At 49.1% G+C, this 18,773-nt stretch overlaps 7 protein-coding genes across 7 annotated transcripts; 4 read left to right on the forward strand and 3 right to left on the reverse strand.

The window, feature by feature from the left end:
• Nucleotides 1-224: 224 nt before the first annotated feature.
• On the reverse strand, nucleotides 225-2,018 carry DEU56DRAFT_768986 (uncharacterized protein). Its single transcript, XM_041351273.1, has 7 exons — nucleotides 1,548-2,018; nucleotides 1,261-1,493; nucleotides 943-1,205; nucleotides 844-889; nucleotides 511-788; nucleotides 363-463; nucleotides 225-306 (listed from the first exon to the last, which is right to left on the reverse strand). The coding sequence occupies exons 1-7, from the start codon at nucleotides 1,824-1,826 to the stop codon at nucleotides 292-294; spliced, it is 1,215 nt and encodes a 404-aa protein (XP_041214973.1). The 5' UTR covers nucleotides 1,827-2,018; the 3' UTR covers nucleotides 225-291.
• Nucleotides 2,019-4,210, forward strand: DEU56DRAFT_768991 (kinase-like domain-containing protein). The gene is made up of 13 exons (XM_041351274.1): nucleotides 2,019-2,187; nucleotides 2,246-2,285; nucleotides 2,344-2,362; nucleotides 2,411-2,540; nucleotides 2,602-2,645; nucleotides 2,696-2,795; nucleotides 2,845-2,892; nucleotides 2,947-2,988; nucleotides 3,042-3,228; nucleotides 3,276-3,355; nucleotides 3,412-3,490; nucleotides 3,548-3,748; nucleotides 3,808-4,210. The coding sequence occupies exons 1-13, from the start codon at nucleotides 2,146-2,148 to the stop codon at nucleotides 3,906-3,908; spliced, it is 1,113 nt and encodes a 370-aa protein (XP_041214974.1). The 5' UTR covers nucleotides 2,019-2,145; the 3' UTR covers nucleotides 3,909-4,210.
• Nucleotides 4,211-4,405: 195 nt separating this feature from the next.
• DEU56DRAFT_943917 (S-adenosyl-L-methionine-dependent methyltransferase) lies at nucleotides 4,406-8,921 on the forward strand (the record flags this gene model as incomplete). The annotated part of the gene is made up of 18 exons (XM_041358968.1): nucleotides 4,406-4,543; nucleotides 4,606-4,645; nucleotides 4,703-5,045; nucleotides 5,102-5,324; nucleotides 5,376-5,825; nucleotides 5,874-5,983; nucleotides 6,033-6,203; nucleotides 6,262-6,670; nucleotides 6,713-7,122; nucleotides 7,171-7,359; nucleotides 7,415-7,648; nucleotides 7,698-7,961; nucleotides 8,014-8,244; nucleotides 8,289-8,329; nucleotides 8,382-8,456; nucleotides 8,502-8,596; nucleotides 8,651-8,743; nucleotides 8,799-8,921. The coding sequence occupies 18 exons, from the start codon at nucleotides 4,406-4,408 to the stop codon at nucleotides 8,919-8,921; spliced, it is 3,639 nt and encodes a 1,212-aa protein (XP_041214975.1).
• Nucleotides 8,723-9,877, reverse strand: DEU56DRAFT_322455 (uncharacterized protein). Its single transcript, XM_041345657.1, has 3 exons — nucleotides 9,599-9,877; nucleotides 8,989-9,537; nucleotides 8,723-8,933 (listed from the first exon to the last, which is right to left on the reverse strand). The coding sequence occupies exon 2, from the start codon at nucleotides 9,436-9,438 to the stop codon at nucleotides 9,031-9,033; it is 408 nt and encodes a 135-aa protein (XP_041214976.1). The 5' UTR covers nucleotides 9,439-9,537; nucleotides 9,599-9,877; the 3' UTR covers nucleotides 8,723-8,933; nucleotides 8,989-9,030.
• Nucleotides 9,868-11,451, reverse strand: DEU56DRAFT_724885 (HCP-like protein; the record flags this gene model as incomplete). Its single annotated transcript, XM_041347839.1, has 3 exons — nucleotides 9,868-10,021; nucleotides 10,072-10,277; nucleotides 10,327-11,451. The coding sequence occupies 3 exons, from the start codon at nucleotides 11,449-11,451 to the stop codon at nucleotides 9,868-9,870; spliced, it is 1,485 nt and encodes a 494-aa protein (XP_041214977.1).
• Nucleotides 11,452-11,972: 521 nt separating this feature from the next.
• DEU56DRAFT_906918 (Cullin repeat-like-containing domain protein) lies at nucleotides 11,973-14,436 on the forward strand (the record flags this gene model as incomplete). Its single annotated transcript, XM_041356859.1, has 8 exons — nucleotides 11,973-12,297; nucleotides 12,352-12,466; nucleotides 12,514-12,974; nucleotides 13,028-13,212; nucleotides 13,271-13,814; nucleotides 13,868-13,998; nucleotides 14,087-14,341; nucleotides 14,392-14,436. 8 exons carry the CDS (start codon nucleotides 11,973-11,975, stop codon nucleotides 14,434-14,436), a joined length of 2,061 nt encoding a protein of 686 aa, XP_041214978.1.
• Nucleotides 14,437-15,656: 1,220 nt separating this feature from the next.
• On the forward strand, nucleotides 15,657-18,077 carry DEU56DRAFT_906919 (uncharacterized protein; the record flags this gene model as incomplete). Its single annotated transcript, XM_041356860.1, has 8 exons — nucleotides 15,657-15,955; nucleotides 16,012-16,275; nucleotides 16,331-16,503; nucleotides 16,562-16,690; nucleotides 16,742-17,026; nucleotides 17,071-17,190; nucleotides 17,244-17,548; nucleotides 17,706-18,077. The coding sequence occupies 8 exons, from the start codon at nucleotides 15,657-15,659 to the stop codon at nucleotides 18,075-18,077; spliced, it is 1,947 nt and encodes a 648-aa protein (XP_041214979.1).
• Between the last annotated feature and the right edge of the window lie 696 nt (nucleotides 18,078-18,773).

Here is an 18,773-nt window from a genome sequence, read left to right on the forward strand (position 1 = left end):
CCGGCGCAGTACGGGTGTAAATAATTGCGCCTTTCATTCTCCTTCTCTGTGTATATGATGGGTTAGTTTCCGAAGGCCACGCGTATTGATGTTGTCAAAGCAGGGCCACTACACCCCTGCGTTGTGCCTCTCCCAGAGCACCAGGTTTGTGAAAAGATTTGATCACATGTTTTTGGCCATGAAAGGTGATTGAAATTAAGGCTTCGGTACCTCTTAATCTCGAATTCAATCACAAAATGGGTATTTTATTGTCGTAGGACATTTATACAGCATCTATTTGGTATCTGCTGCTTAGAATTTGTACACCTGACAGAGAAATACTTCAAAGATGTGATAACTTGTTAGGTAGCACGGTGACTTACCTGGTCTTCGGTGTAACCCAGTTCCTTAAGGACACCGTTCAGTTCACCCTGCTTCATGCCTTTCTTCTTGCCTGCAATCGAAGCGACCTGTCCAGGTGGACCTATGGGGTATTTAGCTATTGGTGCATTACAGGTGTGTTGTGCATACCGCAGATGAAGACCTTCACTTTCTCGCCCAGTGATGGGGGAGCAATGTGTTGCTTAATGAGGTCAGCGCCAATGAATCCAGTGGGACCCTTCCAGTTAGCATCGCCCTTGTCGAGGACATATACGACATCAAAAGTATCGGGGTATTTTTTCTTCATTGCGTCGAACTCCTCGCGAAGTAGGATATCTTGCTCGGTAACATTGGCATACAGAAGCTTGAACTTCGTCTTGTTCGTCTTGTCCGCAAGAGCATGTTGTAGGACCTGGTAGAGTGGAGCACTGTGGTCGCATATTTGAGGTCAATGTGACGCGAGTATGAGACGGGCATTCTTACATTCCACTTCCACCACCAATGAGGCCGACTTCGTCCAGCTCATTCACTGGAAGAGAATCAGCATCCAACCATGACAAGACAGCGAACAACCATAATCACTCTTCCAAGGCCATTTTGCAAGAGGACCTTTGATTTTGAGAGTGTCCCCAGCCTTGAGAGAGTGAATGTGTTTGGAGACATTGCCCGTCTCATATTTTTTGATGACAAAAATCAGCTCTCCCTCCAAGTCAGATGCTGAAATGGGGGTATAAGGGCGATGCATAGGTTCGCCCTTATCGTCCTTAAAGTCAGGAGTTTCAATGTAAACACAGGAAGCAACTGGAAGAAGCGAAGCCTCGCCCTTTTCGAGCTCAAGCACAAACCTGAGGGACAGATATGAGTGCGGGGTCGTACGTAAAAAATAACACGAGTTCTCACTTAGAGGTGTTGTGATTGTAAGGCTCCACCCTCTTCAGCTTGAGGTCGATGTATTTCGAGGGGTCAAGAGGGCTCTTGAGGTCCTTCTTGGCAATTGCTGCCTCCCCCTTGCCAAAGCCCATGTAGACATACGTGCCGAGACCAACGAGACCAGCGCCACCAAGGTAAAGTCCGAGGTTGGATGATTTCTTGGCAGCAGCTTCGGTAGAATAACGCCTACAGCTGCTCGTTGCCTACAACCATGAGACTGAATCTGAGGCCACCACAAATTTTTTGTGATCGCTTACCAGAGAGCGGGCGAGCGTCGCTGCTCGAATGAAGGACATCTTGGTGGATGAGATGGTCGTGTTTCGGTCTGAGCCTGAGAAGTGAAGTGTCCGGCTGCTCACGATGGACGCCGTGTCGTAAGGCAAGCACAGCCCGTGATATTTATTTCTGGCGACAGGCCACTGACCGAATTCCTTCCGTTTTACACCTCGTGTTTGCTTCAGCGGATCGATCTCAAAAATCAGATCGTATCCGAAGCCCCCGGTCACTAGCGCTATAGCACTTGCAGCAGTGGACATTCACAATATTTTCATCCCTCAGTGACTGCGGCTTACTAGGAATATTTTTAAGATCAGAGGAGTCCGAGGAGGTCGCTCTAGCACTGAAATTGAACTATTAGACTCTAGATAGCTCTAGAGCCATAAGGCGTCACGGGACCCCTGGCAGTGGCTTGAAATCAAGTTTCATTATCCAATCTTAGATTGAGGTTCGGTGGTGCACTATCTACATCTTTCCCTTCCTCGCCATCGTCGAGTCAACAAACCCACTTGTTTTAACCTTTCTTCTGACCGCCAAATCTCCTGCTATCTTTCCATCTACCGCGGGTCAGTTTGTGCCATGTCTTTCGTCAAGCTCAGCATATTTGGCACCTCTTTCGAGGTGTGTTGCCTGCGTATGTCCTTGAACATGATTTGTTCACGATGTGCTGATTTCATAGGTCACTACTCGCTATGTCGATCTGCAGCCTGTTGGAATGGGTGAGTTCGAGCTATCATCTCGATCTGCTTGATGTCAGACTAACTGAGATGTCTGTAGGGGCATTCGGCCTTGTCTGGTACGTTGCGAGTCTGAGACGGACATACGACGCTCATGAATGGCGCAGCTCTTCTAAAGATCAACTCACTGGGTCTTCTGTTGCCATCAAGAAGATTATGAAGCCCTTCAGTACCCCAGTTTTGAGTAAGCGAACATACCGTGAGCTCAAGCTCCTCAAGCACATACAACACGAGAATGTACGTCTGAGACGCGCCACACAGAATTTGTTGCTCACACATGTACCATCTATCTGTGTAGATTATCAGCCTTAGCGATGTGTTCATCTCGCCACTTGAAGACTTGTACGTCCCTACTCCAAACCCCCAACCCTTAAAGTAGTTGAGGATTACAGATACTTTGTTACCGAACTACTTGGAACCGACCTCCATCGACTGCTGACGTCGCGACCCCTGGAGAAGCAGTTTGTCCAATACTTCCTATATCAGATTCTGGTACGTGATGATGTTGTAACTTTTTGTGGTTACGTCTGATTTGATCCAGCGTGGACTAAAATATGTTCACTCCGCGGGCGTGGTGCACCGAGACCTCGTGCGTGTTTTATTATGTATATGTGCATGTTCATTTTACGAGACAGGTCCACAGAAACCCAGTAATATTCTTGTGAACGAGAACTGCGACTTGAAGGTCAGTCAGGTTCATTAATATGGGATTCCTCATGATGTCATTGCTTCTCATAGATCTGCGACTTCGGATTAGCCCGAATTCAGGACCCCCAAATGACGGGCTATGTCTCTACGCGATATTACCGCGCCCCTGAAATTATGTTGACCTGGCAAAAGTACGATGTCGCTGTGGACATTTGGAGCACAGGCTGCATATTCGCAGAGATGCTCGAGGGCAAACCCTTATTCCCAGGAAAAGACCGTGAGAATTCATGCGCCTTTATTCTCACATTCTGACGTCGTTTCAAGATGTCAATCAGTTTTCCATAATTACGGAGCTATTGGGGACCCCTCCAGATGATGTCATCGAGACTATCGCAAGCGAAAACGTGGGTCTAAGCTATCGGCGAGGTATTCCCATTCTCACATTGATCGATCATTGTAGACCCTCCGTTTTGTTCAAAGTCTGCCCAAACGCGAGCGCGTGCCTTTCAGCCAAAAGCTCCGAACTACAGATGCGGATGGTGAGGCAGTGTTCTTCCGGGCTCTGGGTGGCGCACTGTACTGATGCTCCACGACAGCCTTGGATCTTCTAGAAAAGATGCTCGTCTTCGACCCTCGGAAACGCATAGATGCTGCGGAGTCACTGGCTCATGAGTATGTGGCACCATATCATGATCCGACCGACGAGCCTGTGGCTTCTGAGAAATTTGACTGGAGCTTCAATGATGCCGACCTCCCCGTTGACACGTGGAAGGTCATGATGTACAGCGAGATTTTAGGTTAGGGTTTCCTACTTTCAGGTGCCACGACGCTCACGGTATCTTTGGTGTCTTTCCAGATTTCCATCAGGTTGGGGACACGTCCACATCAGCGGGCGGCATACCCGAAGGTGCACTGGCAGGGCCAGAAGCACCAGTAGGAACTACACCAGCAAAGTGAATCTTCACACAGTCCCATCTTGTTTTCAGCTGGATGTCTGTTTTGACGTGATCCCTATACGTGCAAGTTCTTTTTTCTTCCGCTGCATTACAGGAGTGCAGGTTTTTGGAGCTCCCTCGGACACAAATCATTCACTACTACTATCTCTTTCAGAACCAATCACTTGTAATGTCTTCAATTTTACATAATAAGCAAGCAGGATTGTATGTACCAATATCTTTTCGAATACACGCAGGGGTAGAACTACTCACAAGTACCCAAATTCGCGTAGAATTGTTGCAGATACATGAACGTTAACCACAGTCATTCGTGTTGTTGAATACTACTGGAAGAGCTTAGAGCCTTGCACACCGGCGCTGCGTTCGTGCAGACAAAGGAACTAAGATCGTTACAAGCCTGTCAGGTGACTACTCAGAGGGACCTTCCTTTTTTGGGTTTGAAGTTGTCTACTACTAACCTCGGCCCGCTTCCTTCAGTAACACTGCTTGACTCGAAAGATGCCACCTCGTCGTAGACCCAACGCGTTTGAGGTAACATTTCCAGGTGAACAGCAAGATGATTCTGCCAGTGGTACAGATGGGGGGAATAATCGCCGGCGTCACCGCGATGACGCGGATCACTACGACAATGATGAAGTGGGTATCATTGAGATCGCGAGAGCGTATATTTGACGGTAACTGTCCCGTCCATCTCGCAGCGCACAAAGCGTCGGAAGAAGAATGAACGTCCTCGACCACGTGTGTTGGCGTCCTTTTCTGCCGAAATTTGATCAACCTACAGTGCACCCGTCCTAGCGAAACATTATCAACCAGAATCCAACGAGCTAGTGGAGACTGAAGATCTTATCGTTATTGGCGAAGATCCAGGCGCGCTAGACGATGGACAGAAACCTACCCGGAATCTAGATGGCTTCGCGTTTTTTGACCCTACTCGTGACCTGGTCATGGTCTCCCTTTCTTACCTCAATGAGCAGCACGATAACGATGATAGCATGCTTGAGGGCGCAGGTGAGGTCACTTCAGTGCCAGAGAACGACGAGGATGAGGGCCAGGAAGACGACCTTGAAGCCGACGAGCCCCAGTTCATCCGCATCAACAACATTATCGGCTATTCTATCGACTACACTGAAGATGAAGAGTAGGTGATGTTCTTTTTTTAGACTTTACTCAATATTCTACGGCTATTGTGCACAGTCCAATGTATATCGAGTCTAATCACGCTCGGTATCGTCTGGGTGCTCCATCGAAGAATTACCGACGCGAGTTCAGAGCATTCTTGCTACCGCATCGTGTCGTTCAAGCAATTGTATCATCGGCCATACGGGAACCAGAGCGGCAATATCGAGACTTCCTGGACAGATTTTTAACCATCGAGATTGGCAGTAATCGACTTAGCGAGCAAGATCTTTGGGACAGTGTGAGATTTTTTTTTCGATTGTTGTCAAAATTTCACTGCAACATATCGTAGGTTGCTGAACTAAGATATGCGCTCGAGGGCCTAGAAAATGCTCAACAACTGCGTGCTACGAATATTATTCGACACCTTTTGACAGAGCCTGCACCCTTGATATTGAGATCCATTGAACCACGTCCTCGGCTACGAGTTCCGCCAGTAGCGGTGATTACTACCAAAGGAAGCAAAGATCTCGCTGTCCTTCGTCCAGCAAACCAGAACGCGACGCATGTAACGCCGCGAATTGCGAAGTTGGCGACCGGGTGGTTCAAAGAACGTCTAGTGGTTGTTGGTCCACCACCTCCTCGTGACCCCGGGATTCCATATGGTAACCTTCTGTTGAGGGTGAAGGAATTTGTGAAGCGAGTATCTACACGGAGGGATATTCGAGTCCGTCCGGAACAACGCCTTCGTCCACGTTCACGCTGGCTCAAGTACATCACGATAGACGGCAATGATTATGCAGTATGGTATTGTTAATCCCTATCGTGTCTAGCTTCACGTCGCTTGTAGATTGGAGATACCATTGTTGTTGCCATTGGGAGCGATGACCGGAAGGTGGCTCCCGAATTGCCGGACCCAGGAGACATACCTGAATATGCAACCCTGGCAGACTACTTTTGGTATGATATTCGCGCTGATACGTTTCACTGACCGACTCCCTTTCTTCAGGTTCGGAAAGATTGTATACATCAGTGACGAGTATGAAAATGTTCATGTCGAATGGTTCGAGCACAGTACGAAGACGGCTATGGAGCAACTCGGGCACCCCCAAGAATTATTTTTGACCAACATATGCAGCACTGTCGAATTTACCCTCATCGTCGGAAAAGTCCCAGTCCAGTTCGTCGATCCTTCAAAAGAAATGCCTGTCGTTAAGCCTCACGGCTTTTTCTACAAGTCCTGCATCTTCCGCGACCTTTCAGAACCTCGCTGATATTTCTGCCAGCAGGTTCATATATAATAGTCTTGATGCTTCATATACTGAAATATCGCAGGAACGACTGCACGGCGGCCAGGGCGAGCTCCCACACGACCGCTGCCCTGTGTGCTTGATGGTGGAGGAGCGAGAGGAAGCACTCGTCCCCCACAAAATTCATCACGGCGTCGCATGGAAGGGGACCAATTATCATACCCACGACACTATTATGATCAAGGCTGAGGATGGATCACAGTGTCATATCGGTCAAATTGTCCGTTTTCACTTTTCACAATCAGATGACGAGGACTCTGTTCTAGTTCGAGTAAAACTGTTTGGAAGGATTGTCAAGTTGGGCCGCCTCCGACCCTCGGACGAACTGAAGGATGAGGTGAGGACACATAACTCACGCACGAATCTCACTTTGACCCAGGTTTTCCAGCGTCATCTCTTTGTCACGGAAGATCAAAAGACCTTCCGCATTTCCTGTGTTATTGGACTCTGTCATGTCTATGTGCGAGCAGCTGTGCCAGAGCTCAAAGCATGGCTTGAAATGTCTCCTTATCACTTTTACGCTCGCTACTCCTTCCCGAGCCTTTATGTGACATCCTGGGATGACAAACGCACACTTGTACCTCGAGATCTCCTGGTGTGCGGATATTGTGCTGAAGAGAACCTGACTGAATGGGAGCAGAGCCGGGAATTTTTGAAGAAGCAAAAACCCCTTCGTGCTTTGGACCCGTTCTCTGGAGTCGGAGCTTTCGGGTTAGGGTTGGAGCAATCCGGTTGCATCGAAGTCACCCATGCGATCGAAATCTCCCCGAGTGCCACAAAAACCTTGAAGTGCGCATTTTGCTCCTTATTTCAGCGATACTAACAAGGAGTCAACAGAGCCAACTCTCCTAGGACTGTGGTGTATAACCAATGCAGCAACCTAGTGCTCGCAGCATCGATTTTATCACACACTAAAGGCGAGGCTACACGATTGGAGAAGATAGAATCGGATATAACAGAGAACCCGTACATCCCCGCTCCTCCAAAACCAGAGGATATCGATTGTATTGTTGCCGGGTTTCCCTGGTCGGTGGTGTCGTATTTTCGTACTCTTGCTGATCATACTGAAACTGCACCTTAGCCAGCCCCATTCGCGGCTGAACATGTATGTTAAAGCACATGACCGCAAGAGCAACCTTATCCTCAACGTCCTATCGTGGGTTGACTTCATGCAGCCGAAATACTGCTTCTTTGAGAACGTGCGTGGATTTCTGTCGTTCGGTCTCAAGGTACGGCAAGCCGGGCCATATAGAGTTAAAGGGGGTATTGCCATGGGCGGATTGAAATTCTTGATCCGGGCGATGACCGACATGAAGTAAGTATCGCTCAAATATAAAGTATATGACCAATGTCATACTTCTCAGCTACCAAGTGCGTTATGGGATCCTACAAGCTGGTCACTATGGCACTCCTCAAACCCGTGTGCGGTTTTTCATGGTCGCAGCAAAGCACGGTTACCCGCTTCCTCAGCTCCCGCAACCTACACATGCTTTCCCTCCGGTAGACGCGCTGGGAATTGATTTGCCAGTTGGACACCATATCAGACCTATTTGGACACAGACTGGCTATGCGCCGCACCAATTTGTCACTATTGACGATGCCATAAGTGACCTTCCTCGATTTGATTGGTATGGTCATATTACTCTGAAATGTGCTACACTCACTGAATATTGGCTACAGGGTAAACCCAAGACCATCCACGAATACAGCCATTCGACGACAAGAACGGCAGCGCGCTCAGACGATCCCGCTTAAGAAATGCAAGAAAGACCGCCCCTGGTGCGGATACTCCGGAGAGGATGTAGTATACGAGCATGACCCGGCGACAGCGTTCCAAAAGTGGTGTCGTGAAGAACCTTCAAAAGATCTGCAACAATACACGCGGACCTACGAGGCCATCAAAGTCGAGAGGTCAGTGACGTCTTCACAAAGTAGATGTAATTAAACCTGCGCAGAGTTGTAAATATCCCGATGGAGGCGGGCGCAGACTATAGGAGTGCGTGTCTTTTTTGCAGGACATAATATCGCAGCGTTGACGATATTGTCAGGGCTTCGACCTGACCTCTGGGAGTGGCACTTCGCAAATCCATCCTCATCCATTGCACGCGCGGGTTTCAAATCAGGTATTCTAATCATGAAAAGTGTTATGCGTGACTTACGGTGTATAGGTCTTTATGGACGAGTTGACGAGAACGGTTATTTTCAAGCTACCGTCACTAATGTTGACCCAAGCGCAAAGCAATCCCATGTGCTCAACCCTTATGTGCGTCATTAATTCCACTAGAGTGCACGTAACTGACGAGTACGAATTGTGCAGTGCAAACGCATTTTTACGGTGCGCGAACTTGCTCGATCACAAGGCTTTCCCGACAAATTTGTGTTCTACGCGGAAGATGATCGTGTCATGACGGTGTGTGCTAAAGCCTCCTCCCTCCCTCCCACTGTACACTGATGGCATAATATAGATGCACAGGCAAATTGGTAATGCCGTGCCATGGCCAGTCTCAATGGCAATCGGCCGTGAGTTAAGGAAAGTGCTGATGAATAAGTGGTTGAAAGAGCGTAAGGACGCCATAGTGGTTGACTGAGCTCGTGTAACGCTGGAAACCCAACTTAAGTGTTAGCGAGTGCATGTAAGATGTCCAGACTCCATACCGCACAATCCCAACCTGCATTACATCCATGTTGGCAATTTAATTATTCTCCTTTGCCATTCGTATCGTGATGCTCGTCGTGCACGATTTCATATCCTACCCACACAACCTCGGAACAACTCTCACAGCCGACAAGGTGTCTTGCCGCATCCATGTCTTCTTCAATGATCTTGTACGTCCCACCGCATCTACAAGCATGGATCCACACACCCTCCTCCGCCTCCTCAAAATCCTCTAGCGAGATGACCTGTGCAGGACGCGGTCCAATGGAGGTCTTTACGCGACCATTTCGAAGGATATTATCGTAGGCTATACGGGAGGACACGTTTGACAAGGTGGTATATGCTTCTTTCAGGAGTGCGATATCGACATCTACGGGTGGTATAGTGGATGAGGATGGTCGTTTGTCTGGATGCGAGGCAAGAAGAGCCTTGTGGTACGCTGCTTTCATTGTGCTCAACGGGGCATCGTATGTTATGCCGAGGAGGTGGTAGAAATCTACGTTGGGAGGGATATCCAGCTTGCTTGAAGGTGGTGGTTTGCGTCAATGCTTTATTTACATAACGAACTGATTAATTTGGTGATCAGTTCTACGATGATAATTACCACACCTTCAATTCCGCACTAAGGTCTACGGGTATCTATGTGCGCCAGTCCAGCAAATGGAAAGGTTCAAAATGAACGCAGGAACGTGGTTAATGAGAGTAGGGTAAAATGATGTGGTGGTAGATCAAGATGAAAGGAAGCTAAGAAAAATGGGCAATAGCAGCATGAAATGTAACGAACAGTCCAGTATTACTCCAAGTCCATCGTCTGTGTACACATCGACATTAGGCACATTCCCCGCGAAATAAACAAGCTGTAAGCAGATAAGGCGAGTCTACATGATAACACAGTCCTTGTTGGCAGCTGCGTTTTTGGCATCGGGTCCGTCTCGCATGACTCCGCCTTGTTGTCCGATGGGTGGACCCTTGAGCCGTTGTTGGGCACGCTTATCGCCCAATTCTGAGGCTTTCTTGAAATAATTCATCGCCCTACGCGTTTACATCAGCACCAACTTCGGGGCTGAGATCAGATCGCTCACTCTGGCAGGTCTGGCGGGGTACCAATCCCAACCTCCAAGAAGTACCCAACAGCATACATCGCCTTTGCAAGCCCAGCATCTGCTGCTTTGCGTGCCCAGAGATAGGCTTCGGTATCGGATTGGGGTAGCACACCGGGTGAGCCAACTAAGTACCAGGCTGTGAGAGCGAAACATGCATCACGATGATTCTGCTGCGCTGCGATGTTCTGCGCAGATATGATTAGCTTTGGCGCGCTAATCTGTGGGGGAACCCACATAATAATGGATTGACAAGGCTGGATCCTGGGGACAACCCAATTTCCCATACTCATAACATTCCCCTAACCGGTAAGCGCTGGGTGCATACCCAAGTTCCGCCGCTTGTGCGAGTAGTTCTACGGTATACTCCACGTCGACAAATACCACGTTGTCTATCCCCCGTTCGTGCAGCAGGGCAAGCTCATGCAGGGCGTGCGGGAACTCGGCCGTTGCGTGCTCCGCAGAACGTTTCAGCCATTTAACACCCTCGCGCGGCCGTTTTGAGAGTCCGAGTTCGCCATTAAGGTCAGCAATACCAAGTCTGTACATAGCGCCGGGATGGAGTGCGGCGCCAGCTTTCCGGAAGAATTGGAGAGCCTTGGCAGATTCGCGCCTGCAACCCCATCCATTCTCGCAGCAAGTTCCTGCACGGTATGCGGCATCTGGATGCCCATGCTTTGCTGCGAGCACAAATAGTGGGTACGCCCGGTCGAAATCTTGCTTGTTCTTGTAAGTACCCAGACCGTTTGCGTAGCAGTCTGCAAGGAAGTATTGCGATGACGGGTGTCCCCGGTCTGCAAGACGCTTGAGGATGCCTGTGGCTTCATGCACAAGATTGTCACGCTTGTCGATTGCCTTTTCAATTTCCATGACATTGCCGGGGGTGGGGGCGGGGATGGGGAAAGATTTAGAAGCGTCGATCATGAATACTGCGAACTCGAATTGGATGTCTGGATCCTGTGTTTTCTTTGCATTTGCGCGATATAGCTCGAGGGTACGCTCATAAGAAAGTAGCGAGGCTTGGTTGCCTGGACGGAGGTGAGAGTGATCTAGAAGGGGACCCTGGGACAGTGGTGACTGAGAATGAGACTGTTGGGCTGGAAAGGGAGTGCTGCCATTCTGCTGAGCACCATAGAACTCATCTGCCGCATCAGGTAGTTGACCTGCAAGTCCCAAGGGTTGGTCATCATCTGGATCATAGTCTGGGTCTACAGGCTGTTGTGGGGACTGGTAATGGTTTGGGGAGCCTTGAACACGGGACTGGCGAAGACGGCGCGGTGGCTCTGAGGGATAATCTGGTTGGACTGCCGCATCATCCGCAGCATAGAACGAGTTGGGCCGCGACTGAGCGTGGGCGTACATTACTTAGTACGATGTGAAGAGATGAGCCGATAGATCAAGCTGTTTGATTGTCAGAAATGATCTTAGGCCGGCCTAGTGAAGCCTTGAAGATGGATTTGAGCCCACTATTACCTGGTGGAAAGAGGTTATGTGATCTTTACAAGGCTGTACTAGTAACACGCTCGTTAATTATGGTACAAGGTAAAGACACGGATTCGCCTACGGAGTGGCTGACAATAAACGCCGCACACGGTCGTCGCTGGAGTCGGTGGTGAGGAAACTATTAACTAGTTCGTTGTCGATGTGGTCTCCGACGTCGACGGAGTCGATCGCCAGTAAGGAGTGGCCTCAAGGCAGCTGCAAGGTTTGCAGTGGATGAAGAGGAGCGGTGGATGAAGTGAACGATGTAATTACCGGTGTGAACCGGTTCGCATGATGTCAAATGCGGTGTCAGGTCTGCTCACCGACTCCGACGATCAGCTGCGGTCGTCCAGGACGACTAGCACATACATTATACGACTTTTTGAGAGCTTTTCTTCATCATGCAGTCTTTACGCACACGTAGGCCCTCTGAGACGCGCACTGTGAAACGCCAGGCCTCCAAACTCGAGAAGAAGCCCATCAATAAGAATGTCCGCAAGTCCACCGTCGATGACAAGATAAAGAAGCGCATGTCCCTGCGCTATGCAGAGATTTCCGCGCCCACTGATGCCTCTGTCCCGGACGTGCCAAGCGTTCCAATTGGGCTGCGGCCAGGCGCCGCGAGGGACCCAGATGAGATTGTCTTGGAACGTGCCAGTTTCAGAGAGGATCCAAAGGCTACAGATCAGAGGTTGCTAGGCAAGGAAGATTTTGACCCCGACACTTGTGAGTACTGTGCATGTTCAGTATGAGTGTTCTGACGTTCGACATGCCATGGAGACTTGAAGGCCAAACTGGCTAACTCGACCGAAGCCGAGCTCAAGTCTCTCCAGTCTTCACTCAGATCGTCCAAGGATGATACCGCTGTTGAACTACAGCGGAATGTGTTCAAAAAGTATCTCCTAATGTCCTACCCCGTTGAATTCGCTAATCTCATCACAGCTATGCCGAATTCGTTCATATCTCCAAAGAAATTTCTGTCCTCGAGAACGATGTGCTCGAGCTCAAAGAAAGCCTTTCTGAATGGAAGTCGATGCCGAGCCTTTTGCACATTGATGAGTCCGCCTCTGCTTCGGAGCGGCGGCGCAACGTCCGTTCATCCATTGCGGACCTTCGCGTGCTCTATGCGAATCAAATGCAGACACTGCACACGCAAATCGAGGGCTCCGCCAAATTCGTTCCAACAACCCCAGGCAGACACATAATTTATGAGATGGACGGGATACATGCTCTCAATGCGGCCACATACAGGGTTAGTAACACTGTCAAGTTCGTCGTGCTAGATGATTCTGTGCTCGTCGCGAAGAGGAGGAGGAGGAACAATGGAGAGGGCGGTCGGCTAGTGGCAGAGAGATGTTGGCCTTTGCACGAGATGCTAGTGTTGGATACGAAGGATACAGCGAGTGAGTGTAAATCACACTATCGAACGCGTACGATTATCTGATCCACCTGGCAGCTATGACGAATGTCTTTAAAGTTCGCCGTCAAAAAGAGACATACGTTTACAGAACGGAGGCAGCTTCTGATAAGAAGATTCTTCTGGGACAATTCCGCCAAGTTGCCGAAGAACTCGCAATCCGCAAACGCAAGGAGCGTGAAGGCGAGCACGAGCGACGCAAGAGCATGTGGACCAGTGGAGATGTCAGCCTCTATGCCTTACTAATTAGTATTCGTCCGTCTGACATGTTGACTTGAGCAGCGCGCCTCCATGAATCCTGATACGATGCCGCCCCTTCCTGACTGGATGGCTGAGCTTGCCCGCAAAGCAGGTGTTGACGGGGACACCAGCGCACGGGACAAATCCGAGAGCGATGCACGTTTCATCAGTGATTTTTCTGACGACCTCACTGTCGCCATCGCTCTGCGATCCTGGGAACGGGCCGTTGAACTAGTGGAGGATGGTCGAACTAAAGCCACTTCCATACCGTCATTGAACGCCAAGCTCACTCCTCTCACGGCAAGCCTCACCTCAGCATTACTTGATGCACTCAGTGTGCCCGGGAACCGCAAGAACACTGCAGTCGGCCTCATTGGTCACTTGTTAAAGCTTGGTCAAGGTCCAGCAGCGAGATCAACATTTTTAAATGCACGAGCGGGGGCGATGGACCGTTACGTTAGGGCCATCAGATTTGAAGGCCATGTTGGGATGTATGTGCACGATTTGGCAGTAGTCGTGTTTACCGGGATCAAGCACACAGCGGATTGGTTCCTTGCGGGCTTTGTAGAGCACGATATGACTAGCAGTCAGTGTCTCTTTGCCTTTTCATGCGGTCCAATTTACTGATAGGCGCCCTAGCTTTAATTGACTGGGCGAAGAAACAGATCGAGATGTATGCTGAAAGGTTCAGGAAGCAGGTCTATAGTTCCGATGCTGAACAGCAGACTGTCAAAGAAGCACTCAAAATCACACACAGTCAGAGTCGCAAGGTTCGTCATGATCTCTCTGTGTCATCAATTATATCCTTGGTTTTCCTTCTCCCTGTTGCCACAAACCATCCGCTTACATACTGTTTAGCTTCTACAAGAATATGGGCTCGACTTCCGCTTTCTCCTTGACGAGCTCCTTGTTCAGAATCCTCAGACCAACGATACCTGCGTTGTTTCTGCTACCTTTCATGCTCCCTCCCTAGGACCCTCCATCTCACGTTCGCACACACCACAATCAACATCATCCACCGTATCTTCCTCAGTGCCTCCCATTCCTCCAATTCCCTTGGCCCCTGACTCGCCTGCTCGCACTACTACACGCTCTCCGATGCCTATGCGCCCAGTCATACAGATGCATGACTCCGATCGCTCGCTGAGATCTGCGCGGGATAGCCCAGCTCCTCCGCCACGCTCGTCAAATCGACCTGGGAGCACTAATAGACCTCCTCCGGTCGCTATTCCACAAAGAGAGGGGATGTTTTGACCAGATGTATTCTATATTACTGGTTTTTGTCTCTTTTTCTTCGAGGTTCAATTGCTTTGGCCATTCTCAAGGACTTTGTGATACACATTCCAATAAGGAGTTGGTTGCACCTCCAGCAGTCTGGCACTGCTGCTAGAAGAAGACATACGGCTCGAGACACCTTACAGCATGGCAGCGGAATTTTTACTTTCCTGTGCTTGCCGCCCATAATGAACGCTCAAAGAGTGCATCCGAACGCTAGACAGCGGCGCATATCTTCTGGATGCGAACGAGGGGCTGCATCTAAGGTCAAGTTTCACGGCATATTTCTTGTGCACTACAGATGACACCTATTCAGCTGGATCCTATCCGTCGGACAACAGACAGGAGGCCGCCCAGCGACTGATGCTAGACTGCGTAGACTTGAACTTTGGTTCTAAGCCTTCTGCCACCCTCTGACCGACCTGGGAGCACTAGAGTGGATGTTTTGACCGGATATCTTACATCCCTGGTTATTATCTCTTTCTTCGGGGTTCAATTACATTAATTACATTGGCCATTCTCAAGGACTTTTGGTACACATAATCGAAGACTAAGCTTCCGAACTGGAGACCTCACTACCTCGCTGAGTCCGACGATTCTCCACCCGCGAACATCTCACGGCATGACAAGCGAAACTTTTACAGATTTGACTGTTCTGTGGTTTTTCTTCACACTGCTGGCTCACGTCCGCCCACCTCATGTCTTGCTGCCCGCAATGAATGCTGCAAATAATTTGTTTGTGGAATAGGGCATCTACAAGCTGGGCAAGGCATGGCGACAGGCAGCTCACAAACCCACAGGACAATACGATGTTGTTACGTAGTCGCATATCAAATGCCCAGGGGCAGTACAAGGCGATACAACGCCAGGAACTATTGCGTATCATCTGGCTACGTACGCGATGGGCTACATGCCAATCACGACAAACACCCTGTGCACTACAGATGCTGACATTCATTTAGATGGATTTTTACGTCAATCCATCTAAACAGGAGGCTCCCAAGCAACTGATGCTTAGAGCATTGCACAGAATTAAACTTTGGCGGTTGCAAGTCTTGGATGGTTACCAAAGCGCGTTTGGTTTTTTAGCCTGGTGCCACCTGGAATCAGGGTTTTCAATTCCCACTCTTCCCACTACGAGGATTCATCTCCAATGCCTGCATTGCAGAATCCCATCTCTTTTTCTCGTACGCACAGAGGCGCATGGAAGCGCCTTGACTCCCCCGAGAATCGTTACTGTGCAATTCAGAATCTTTGCGATGGCAAGCTGATATGTTATGTTACCCTTCAAGTTGCTATCTTCGCCGCTGCGTTGTGCTTTGCGATATATGTGCATACCACAGGCCGCTTCTACCTGCCCAGCGGTGCTGCACAAGCTGCCATGGAGAACCCACGCATCACGAGCTATGTCGTAACACTCATCGCAACAGTTTTCTCTTTCCTGAACACACTGTGCGTTTGTCCTTCATCGTAACTCAAATGTCACAAAGACTCACCCATTGCTCCAGTCTCCTCGGTCGTGTACTCCAAATAGCACTGACGGCACGAATGAGTCAACCCATGTCATTGCTAACTCTGCGTGGGGGTCTTTCACTAGTAGCAGGACAAAAGCTCTTTGGCGTGCGTGGGCTCAAGATTTTATGGGCCTGGATCAAATCCCTAGCATGCATGCGTGATGGAAGAAAGGTTATCGCGCTCAGTGACAGGCAGTACTGGACTTGGCTAAAATACACATTGATGTACGGCGTTCTGTGCGGACCGCTTACGTCGAGGTAAATCATGATTGGGCATACATATGCTTTCTTTTCTCACTCACGATCTCGGCAGTTGGACTAGTTTTTTGACTCCGACGCCTATCGACCTCCAGTTTCATTTTTCGGGACAAGAGGCGGACTTCTTCATTTCTACCGAGCAACTCCAAAATATAATGATGACCAGACCCATCGCTTCGTATCCTAGTAAGAGCTCCCCCCTTGAAATGACCATGGCCTTCAAATTTGGTGATATCTCTCTTTACTCAGTAGTGACCTTAAAGCTAAACGACCTTTATACTGACAGGCATGCCGACAGGTTATGGTCTTGGGAATGTCACTACGTTCATTCAAGCTGGTCACGGGGCAGCTGCAAGTGAACTGGGTTTCCCGGACTACACCCCCTTTGAGATGTTGTTGTACAATGGTTCAACAGGTATGATCATCATCACGTATGCCCAAGGCCACAGTGTGACACAAAGCTTAGGGGGCGTTTACATAAATGATGTGATGATGGAAAATGCCACCCCAAGCATCCCATTTGAATATCAAGATTGGGTTCGAAATTATACGACAATCCAGCAAGGCTTCAGTGCGGACGTCCGATGCCGACAGCAGATGTTCAACGTGACCGATGTTTATCCATATGTGCAGTTCTATGGGAGCGAAACATTGGGGAGTTCCATAACTACGCCAAATTACACTGTGGAAGCAGACTATGGTATACAGAGATGGACTGTGATTGCAAATTGTTCAAGTGATTCAGTTGCTTGTGAGTGGCCTCCCCGCAAGTTGAATTCGTTGACAACTCTCTAGCAGACACCAACGACATCCTAGCAGTGGTTGATCTAAACAATTACCCCCTGGGCGACGGTGTTTTGATAGGCTCGGCCTGCAAATATCAGGACTTCGAGAAGGCAACGAACCAGTCTTTCCGTGAGTTGATCATGAACATGTGGTGAAATATTCTGATCTTGGGACTTGAACAGTTGTTATTATGCAAGGCTTTGAGCCTTCGTACGCCTTCATACAACCCACTGTTTGTGAAGTTTCTCCTCGCATCACCCATGTTTCCGTTGTATTTGATGGAACTACTGTGAACACCGACAATACCACAAGTTCTGAGCCGATGAATCCAGAAGGACAAGACGCTGTCTATATAGACCTGCTATCCGACCTCGTCTGGTTGATGATGTTTGATGCACAGAGTCTTTCTGGAAACGCTATGGCAGCTAGTATTCAAAGTCTGGACGATTCTCTTGCATCGGACAGTGATTTGTTGAACACCGCGTTGGTGAGTGCTTAGGCATACATCGGGGCGCTAAAGAATCGAACTGTTCGCTGATACAAAGTAGGAAGACTACCTGAGAGGGGCTATTGAACTCTCTGCAACGGCAAGTTGTCATTATTTCCCTCCAACAAGAAGTTGACCACATACTTTTGATTCATAGCTCTGGCGAAGCAATCTACAGCCGTCGAACGACACCACCACAATCCCGTACAACGGGATAGTTCACGTGCAATCACTGGGATATCAATACAAACGGTCGACTCATCTTTTCCTCATTGCGCCTCTGGCTGTCGTGGTGATTCTTACCTGCGCTGCCGCGGTCTACACATCTGTCGCAATTCCGAAAATGCCTGGGGATGTGTGTCTCGTCGAAGACGCGAGGGCACAGGACATAAACAGTTCGCTAGGCAGCTTTGGAGACTCGGAGGACTTTGACCCCACCAATGCCCTCCACCTCATGATGCTCGCTTCTAGGGCTCCGCTGGATCATGACGCAAAACAGAATGAAATGTTGCAGTTTCATCTGGAGTAGATTTTGCACACGTTCAGATGTCGGCTCAGTTACTCTCATATGTATTACGAGTGTAATACATACTTAGGCTGTATCACCCAGTATACCTACGTGCTCTAGTACATGTACGTTATGTGGAATATTGCTTCATCGGATTCCCAGGGTTGTGGAACCAGGGTCAACGTCAAGATAGACCCCAACAAGGTGCAGAGTGTTTGTCCAAGGTAATGAACTTCGGAGGAGTGCCATTTAGGCCTCCTCGCCTCCCCCAGGGCAGGTAAACTGATCAATCTATGATGCCAACATTTCGGTAGCTTCAGAACCTGAATAGCAGGATCGATACGGCATGCACCTTCAGATACAATACAGCCTATCACAGGACTTTTGCTGCGTATCACTGATTTAGGCAGCTGCGCCGCATGGAAAAATTTAGATTAACGCTACTACCGCTTTTTGGAGCAAATCGAACCTTGAGGATATCTTTGAAAATCAATTAGAGAGGTGATGGGCGAGGCGTACTGATGGGCACTCAAAACACACGTATAGGGGGAAGCCTCATTGGTGTGTCCTTGCTCCGGAATGAGTCCTTTTGGCGTCTAAGACAAGGTTCTCAACTAGTAGCGGTGCTTCCTTTCTGATGGTGCAAGCAAAAGCACGCCTCTTCGTGCTATAAGTATGTGTCAAGTCCTTTCCGAGTGTCCGTGGAAATTACATGTG

This window comes from Suillus clintonianus, assembly GCF_016758775.1.
Source record: "Suillus clintonianus strain FC179 chromosome Unknown DEU56scaffold_3, whole genome shotgun sequence".
Classification (NCBI taxonomy): Eukaryota; Fungi; Basidiomycota; class Agaricomycetes; order Boletales; family Suillaceae; genus Suillus; species Suillus clintonianus.